The 8,969-nt window shown below is 43.0% G+C and overlaps 1 protein-coding gene across 1 annotated transcript in view; it reads right to left on the reverse strand.

Annotated features, from left to right (window-relative positions):
- BCKDHB (branched chain keto acid dehydrogenase E1, beta polypeptide) overlaps positions 1-4,591 on the reverse strand; it is a 343,203-nt gene extending 338,612 nt beyond the window's left edge. The window contains exon 1 of the mRNA XM_006873276.1: positions 4,387-4,591. Within this exon, the coding sequence (XP_006873338.1) occupies positions 4,387-4,591 (205 nt within the window). The remainder of the gene's footprint in view (positions 1-4,386) is intronic.
- Positions 4,592-8,969: the final 4,378 nt, after the last annotated feature.

Here is an 8,969-nt window from a genome sequence, read left to right on the forward strand (position 1 = left end):
AATGTGTCCTATGGTTGTTTAAATTATTATATATTCCTGAGTGTTGCTGTGTACATCCCCTGTCTCCCTCCCCTCCCAAAAATAAAACAAAAAACAGAAGGAATGGAAACAAATACTGTTGAACGATGATGCACAGAGGAGATTGGAATCATTGCAATGAAATGATGTTGTAAAGATGATGTTCTCCCATGTGAACTATCATTTGAATTCACAATAAACACTTAAAAGAAAAAAAAGGAAGATGGAAGCTATACACAGGATCACTGTACCAAAACAAAATGGTTGATGTTCAACCATTTATAAAGAGATAGTATATGATCAAGAACTGATGGTACTAAAGGAAAAAGTTCAACCTGCATTGGCTACCCAAATGGGAAAGAGGGTCTACAAAAGCAAGAAGTGACTGGCTTACAAGCTTTCAAGAGGGAGCCTAGAACCAGAGGGCGCGGAGGAAGGTAGAATGTCCACTGAGTAGTATCCAATCTGTCTGAGTGGGGCTGATGAAAGGAGAAGGAGATAGGTCTCTTGTGATACAACAGTGAATAACTGTTATAAGAACTGACTGTGAAGGTTGGAAATGTAAAGGTAGACATTTTGTAGCAAAAGGAGGGGAGTGATTGACTTTGCAGTATAGGAATGGAGGTCCCTGAGATCATGAAGGGACAAAAGTGGAGAGCGGGACCCTACCCAGAGAAGCAGTAACGTCAGAGGATGGAAGCAGAGATGATGATGTGGAGAGATGGAACAGCTGGGGACTTTAGACCCAGAGAGGGAGAGGGGCTGTGTGCTGATGACCAGGGAGCAGGCTTGCAGGGTATACCCTTTGGTTGATTGATGATGCATGGAGGGGATTGTAACCATGGCAATGAAACGATATACAATAGGATGAATGTAAAGCTAATGTTCTCCCATGTAAACGATTACATAATTCACAACAAAACATTTTTTTTTTAAGTATATTGGCAAGTAGCCTGCCAAAAATTCAAGCTGACTTCAGAAGAGGATGTAGCATTAAGGACATCACCACTAACATCAGATGAATCTTAGCTGAAAGCAGAGAGTACCAGAAATATGTTTACTTTTGCTTTATTGATAATGCAAAGGCATTTGACGGTGTGGATTGCAACAACCTATGGATAACATTTCAAAGAATGGCTATTCCAGAAACTTAATTGTGTTCATGAGGAATTTGTACAGAGACCAAGAGGCAGTTGTTTGAACAGAACAAGGGGATACCGAGCAGTTTAAAATCAGAAAAGGTGTGTGCCAGGGTTCTATCTTTTTCATAATATTTATTCAATCTGTGTGCTATGGAAACAATCTGAGAGGCTGGATTGTATGACGAATGTGGCAACAAGAGTGGAAGAAGACTCACTAACAACTTTCCATAAGCAGATGACATAACCTTGCTTGCTGGAACTGAAGAAGACTTGAAATACTTACTGATGAAGATCAAAGACCAAAGACTTCCATGTGAATCCCCACAAGGGGACCAATAAATAATATCACGATAAATGGAGAAAACAGTGATGTGATCAAGCATTTCATTTTGTTTGGATCCATAATCAATGTTCATGGAAACAGATGTCAAGAAATCAAATGACATACTTCATTAGGCAAATCTGTTGCACCAGATCTTTTTAAAGTGTTCAAGAGCAAAGATGTCACTTTGAGGACTAAGGTGCACCTGAAGCAAGCCATGGTATTTTCAGTCACCACATATGCCTGTGAAAGTTGGACAATGAATAAGGAAGCCCAGAGAAGAATCCATGTATTTGAATTATGGTGTTGGAGAAGACTATTAAAAGTACCATGGACTGCCAGAAGGACAAACAAATCTGTGTTGGAAGCAGTAAAAGCAGAATGTTCCTTAGAATAAAGGATAGAAAGATTTTGACTCTCGTACTTTGGACAGTTGTTAGTAAGGACCAATCCCTAGAGAAGGACATCATGCTAGGTAAAGTGGAGTATCAGCGAAAAAGAGGAAGACCCCCAACAAGATGGGGGTGTTTGCTGACACGGCGACAGCAACAATTAAGCTCAGACATAACAATCGGGAGGATGGTACAGACCCAGGCAGTGTTTTGTTCTGCTGTGTATAGGTTCTCTCTATGAGTTGGAACCAGCTCAATGGCACCTAACAACACAGTATCTGTAAGGAGCCCTGGTGGGGCTATACGTTAAGTGTTGGGCTGCAAACTGAAAGGACAGCAGTTCAAACCCACCAGCCTTTTTGTGGGGAAAACCGTCTTGGAAACCCTATTTAGTTTCACTATTGTCAGAAGCAACCAAATGGCAGCAGGTTTGGGTTCTTTTGGTTTTAGGATCTATATTCCAGGGAGCATGCCATCTCCTAAACATAGGTTGTAGAAACTATACAGCAATAAATCAAGATACTTTTCATAAAATGCAAAACTGTAATTACATTTAAATTATAATAGTGTAAAAAACATTTAACTAGAACAAAGCTATGCTTTCTTAGAAAACGGCGGGTCAGTGGAAAAGAGGAAGACTCCCCCACCAACAAGATGAACAGACACAGTGGCAGCAGCAATGGGCTCAAGCATAGCAACAATTGTAAGGATGGCACAGGACTGGGCGGTGTTTCATACTGTTGTGCATACGATTGCTGTGAATCAGAACCGACTCAATGACATCTAACAACAACAATAAGAATAGAATGAAACATCCCAAAATGTAAGCAATTTTTACAGTGATACATAATTATTCACCTTTTTTCTATTATCCAAATGAGCTGTTCTGTACTTATACTATTGTTATAGTAAGAACAGATACATAAATATGGTGTCATTTTACCTAGATATTAGTTATGTAACAATTATGAAAGAGATAATTAAGATTAGATGACCTGTGCTTTATCATGCCAATGTTGCACTAATGGTTTTAGTTTCCTTGCTTTAAAGATAGAATTTGAGATTCATTTTATTAGTGAGATGCTATTCACCTTTAGGAGCCTTGGTGTGGCGTTGTAGGATAAACAAAGGTCTGCTAACCACAGAGCTAGTGGTTCAAACCCACCAGCTGCTCCTTAGAAATCCTATCAGAGTTGCTACGTGTCAGAATGGACTCAACAGCACTTAACAACATTCACCTTTAAGTTAGTTACCATGTAACAAAACTGAGACATCTTAGTAAATTATTTCTCCATGTATTTTCACAGTGTCATCTAGAATAGAAGTTCTAGAATCTGACCAATTAAGTTTCCAATGGTGGTGTTGTTACTGTTAAATGCTGTCAAGTCAATTCAGACTCATAGCAACCCCGTATAGGATTTCCAAGAAGCAGCTGGTAGGTTTGAACTGCTGACCTTGCAGTCTGCAGTACAGTGCTGATCTGACAGGGCCACAAAGCTATCTCAAGAACTCACTTAACCTATCTACTAAATGGAAAGAGTTGTCATAAGCATGAAATGAGAATGGGAATGTAAATTTCTCAACACACTGCCTGTGGTGGGAAGCCCTCAGTAAAGTTCACTCCTGTAGATCAGAAATAGAGACACTTTTTCCAATAATGTCAGCTCATGCATGTGAGAGAAGTCCTGGTGTGGCGCTATGGAATAAGCATTGTCAGTAGTTCAAACCTACCAGCTGCTCCTTGAAAACTCTATACCTAGTCACTATGAGTCATAATCAACTCAAGGGCACACATGTGGACAAGGAAAAGGTAACTGTTTTCTCAATGTTTCATGTTATTCTGTTAACAAACACTGGTTCTTTCAGATTTCATAAAATGTACAGAACAAAAATGGTAAAAGTTATCCAGGGAATGGTTTGCACAGTGCATCCCTAGGTGTCCTTCCTACCTTTCGCAAGCACTAAATTGCTTCCTCCTTCAACCACCTTCATTGACAACCCTTCCTGACAAGGTGACAGCCTAGCAGCACACTGAACACTTTGAAGCAGGCTGGACTCTTTCCTATCTCCAAGAAGAACCTGTTCTGTGACCTTGGGAAAAGCAATTCAGTTACTGAGTTCCCCTGCTCCTTATTTGCAGTCAAAAATAAAGATTAATGATCCATCTAGGTAAAGCTAGGGAACCAGCCCCGGGCAAAATGAGACACCTAAGGCCTGAGTTGGGAAAGCAGCGACGGAAGACAGAAAAAGGAAGGCGTTCTCCAGGGACCTCCCCTCCACCCTCCGGCCCTTCTAGACAGTGGAGTGCCCTCTCACCCATCTCCTGGGTGCCGAAGAGCTGCCCCAAAACTAGGGTGGGGAGTGATCACCGTCAGACACTGACGCCGGTGGTTTCTGGGAAGCGGGCATGACTGAGGCACGGGTGCAAGCCCAGTCTGCCGGCCCCAACCGGGAACGCCCGCGGGCCTGGGGTCGAGGCTGCACGGGACCTGATGGGGCGCCCTGGGCTCACCGTACTCTCGGCACTCCGGGTCAGGCTGGAAAGTAAAGTGAGAAACCTGCCGCCTCTGGATTGCGTCCCAGCCGTCTGCGCCGGCCGAGGAGGGCTGCAGGAAGCCACGCGACAGCCCCGTGCTAGGGAGCCGGATCCATCGGCAATCAGATCCGGCCCCACGGAGCCTCAACAGCCAACTAGCCTTCGCTGCCGTAGCCGCCATCGCAACTCGCTGCCCAAGCTAGCAGGCAACGCCGCTCACTGCACGCCGCCGGTGGGGAAAGCGGAGCTCCCTAGCGGCTTCCGCATTGGCCGGGCTAGAGGGGCGGTCTAGTGAAGACAGCCAATCGGAGTTCGGAATTCGGGGGCGGGGACGGCGACCGGAATGGTTTCGCAGAGTTTGCCCGTTGTGCGCATGCGAAATAGGGACAGGGCATTAGGCGAATTGAAAGTTCCCGGAGTAGGTGGAGCCTTCTCAAAGTCAGCTTTGTGGATCCAGAACTACCAAGCAGGTATTTAGTGTTCCATCCTCTCTGTGGATTTCTTTTTCAATATATGTTTCAGTAACTTTTTTATTTTAAGATTTACACTTCCGTGTAAAATGTAACCCTTTTTATTCTTTTCCTAATCTTTGCCTGGGAGCGTGGTATCTCTATACGATAAACACTGGAGTGGGAGCTGGAAGATTCGGGTTCGAGGCTGCCAACTGCTACATGGGGTGCAGCTTTCGCACCCCTGAAGATTTAAAGACTCAGAAACCCTATACAGTGTCTCTGTGAGTCGGAACCGACTCCATGGCACATAACAAAAACAAGTCTGCCTGGGAGCGCTGTGACTCTGTAAGGACAATCACTGAACTGGGCAAGATCGACAGCAATTAGAACCACCAGCCACTCCGTGGGAGAAAGATGAGGCTTTCTGCTCCCGCAAAGATTTACAGCCTCAGAAACCCTTTGCAGAAATCCTGTGCAGCGTCGCTATGAGTCAGAACCGAATCCATTATCCACGTAGTCATGCATAGTAAGGATTACTCATTGTCATTGGTTATCTGTTTTGAATTCCCCAAAACCCGCTGGAAGCACTGTTCAAAACACTCTTCTCTGTTCTCTGGTGGTGGTGTGCCTTGGAGTCAGTTCCGATTCAAAGCGACCCTGCATAGAATTTCCGAGGCTGTAAATCTTTACAGGAGCTTTCTGCCTTCACCCGCGGAAGAGCTGATCATTTCTAACTGCTGACCTTGCAGTTAGCAGCCCAACTCGTAACCACTATGCTCCCAAAGCATCTAGATAGATTTCTGTTGGGTTTTTTTGTGGATTTAGATGAAGTAAAAGAAGTAAACTTAGATTTCATCCTGCAAATCCACCTAATAGAAATTCTGATGCATCCCAGTGCCTAATCCAGTGTCTGATTGGCTTTCTGTAATTAGCCTAGGGACCTAGAGAATTTGAATCATTAATTTATGTTTCAATTATTACAGAACAACTTTCTAAATGTTCTTTTTAAAAATGAAAGTGTTTAAAGGATCCCTTCTCTGTCTATGAATTTACAAATCACTATAAAATCCAATATCAGAGACAAAAGTGAAACTGTTGCCATTAGATGAAGATTAGAGGATGGGAAAAGTCAAGCCCAAAACAGAATTTGGAGAAGAAAAAGAAAATGGAATGAAGAGGAAGGGCTATAGGAAAAGAATGTTCTTCTGTTACTCTTGATATTGCTAGAGACCAGGGGAAGAGAAAGAAGAAAAGGAGAGAAAAGGGAGGGCTATGGACCAGCTCTGGTAGCGTAGTGGTTACGAATCGGGCTGCGAACCTTAAGGCCAGCAGTTTGAAACTACCAGCTGCTTCGCGGGAGAAAGATGAGGCGTTCTGCTCCCATAAAGATTTACAGCCTCTGAAACCCTGTACAGGGTCGCTATGGGTCGGAACCGACTCGACGGCACTTAGCAACAACAAATGGACCAGCTGCCTGTTTTTTGATTGGGATGCTTGTCATTGTTGTTAATGCCGCCGATTCAGTTCCGACTCATAGCTACCCTGTTTGGGTTTTCCAGGAGCAGCTGTGAGTCACAGTCCAGTGCTGATCCTACAGGAACACCCCAAAAGTCCCTAGACTGCCATAAGCAGAGTTAATTGTTCCCTTTTTGTTTCACTTAGTACAAACCCATCAGCTGCTCCTCAGAAACCTTACACAGGGTCACTATGAGTCGGAACCCACTTAACATCACTTAACAACACCAACAACAATGACAGTCTAGAGTACTTCCAGAAGTAAAAGGTGAATTGGATCTAAAAGATGAGTAGAAGTTACTAGGCAGACTAGTAAGGAAAGGGTATTTCAGACAGAGAAAAAACATGTACAATGACTCAGACATGAAATCACTAACACAGTGCATTCCAGAAAGGTACTCAGTGTATAAGGAAAGATACAGGGACTGGCATAAGAACCTACACACTACACCAGAACTCCAAAAATGACTTAACTACTTCTGAAATCTCAGAGTTAATATTTCATAACAATTCAAACCTGTTGCTTAGGAACCAATCCTATCATTAAGGTTTGTGGTAAGGCAAAGACTATAAATGTGAACCATACTTTATCAAATGCTTTGCCTTAGATCACCAGGAAATCTAATGTTCTGGGTAAGGTAATGTTTAACAATCTGTGTCATGTCACAATCTTGCAATTGTTTAAGACCCTCTCTAAAATTATAAACATTTGTAATTGTATCTTTCAACTATTCAATGTATCGGTTTATTCATGTAACCAACCAGTAACGTTAAAGGCCACGCTTTGCTTTGTTCGGTCTTTAACTGACCTTACACACTGTTAACAGCAGTATGTTTTACACCCCTTCCCAAGATTGCTGAACTTCAGACTCTGAGGGTTTCTGGCTCCTCCATTCAAACGACATATTTACTTAATGTTTGTTGTCGTTAAGTACCGTGGAGTCGGTTCCGACTCATAGTGACCCTGCACAGGGTTTCAGAGGCTGTAAATCTTTACGGGAGCAGAAAGCCTCATCTTTCTCCAGCGGAACTGCTGGTAGTTTCCCACTGACCTTTAGGTTAGCAGCCCGATTTGTCACCACTACGCTAATTTCATTAATTTCCTTTAACAAAATTTTTTGTTGATGTTGGTATTAAGTACTGGTGAGTGAGTACCTATCTCGTAGCAACCATGTGTAGGGTTTCTGAGGAACAGCTGATGGGTTTGAAACACTGACCTTGCAGTTAGCAGCCCAGTGCTTATCCTAGAGCACCATAGAATTAGGGCCTTTTTCTCTGCACAAGATACAGGAGGACAGATAGATAAACAAGAGATCTTAAAGGTCTACACATGGAGTCCTGGAGTGCTGGTGTGGTGCTGTGGGTTAATGCACCAGACTACATAGCCGTTTGAACTGCAAGGGCAGCAGTTCAAGGTCAATAGCTGTTCCTTGGAAACCATGTACAGGGTCACTATGGATCGGAATCAACTCAACAGCACTTCACAACAACAACAACACATGGAGTCCTAGTATGGTATTCTGTGATAAGCATTGGATTGCTAACCACAAGGTCGGTGGTTCAAACCTACAAGCATTTCCTTGGAAACTATACAGGATTTCTTCGGGTCGGAACCCATTACCCATTCAATAGCACCAAACAACAACAATATGCATGCTAGTCTAAGAAGCTTGGACTTCAAGCTAGACAACAGTAGCGAATAACAAAGCGAGAACCTAACAGATTTGTCTGTCCAGAAAACTGTAATTTAATTTCCACCCCCTGCCCCCCCATCGCCACCACACCATCTGCCTGGTTATTGTGAAAATGTCTGTGTTATTACAGTGTTGTTGTTGTTGTGTGCTGTGGAGTCAGTTCCAACTCATAGTGACCCTGGACAGGGTTTCCAAGGCTGCAAATCTTTACGGGAGCAGAAAGCCTCATCTTTCTCCCGTGGAACAACTGGTAGTTTTGAACTGCCAACCTTGAGGTTAGCATCCCGATTTGTAACCACTACACTACCAGAGCAGTAGGACTCTCCTATGTCAAAATGTTACTGATCTTAAATTGAGAACCTGATGTAATCACTATCCTTTTCTGGGAATTTTAGAAGTTAATTTAGAAAGAAAAAAACTGGCTCCCTCTTTTTTTTTCCTTCAAATTTTTATTTTCTAAGTTCTTTGGGAAAAGAAGAAAAAGAAGAAGAAACTAACAAAAGCATGATGAATACTTGTATCACTTGGAGACTTGTATCACTTGGAGACCAAGTGTCATGGGCCAAGCCACAGGCAGGGTCTTCTGGGTCTGCAGAGAAAAATGATGGGAAGTCGAGAACTTTAGGCATGTTGGACCTGAATAAGAAAAGGCAGGTCAGTTTAAAAAAAAAAAAAAATTAAATTAATATATATATACTGTATACATCTCTGTAAACACCTTGTGTTTGGAGAGATGTCTTTTGCGGGGCAACTGGAGGGAGGTAGGGGCTGCAGCAGCCCCAGGTGCTAGCACACATCCTCCTACACCAGCTTCTCTGGAGCAAGAGCTGGCTTACTTTAAATGTTTACATACCACTGGGAGCTGGACTAGAAAAGGTAAGGAATGTTTGTGACTAAA

Source organism: Chrysochloris asiatica, unplaced genomic scaffold, assembly GCF_000296735.1.
Source record: "Chrysochloris asiatica unplaced genomic scaffold, ChrAsi1.0 scaffold00233, whole genome shotgun sequence".
NCBI classification, from domain to species: Eukaryota; Metazoa; Chordata; class Mammalia; order Afrosoricida; family Chrysochloridae; genus Chrysochloris; species Chrysochloris asiatica.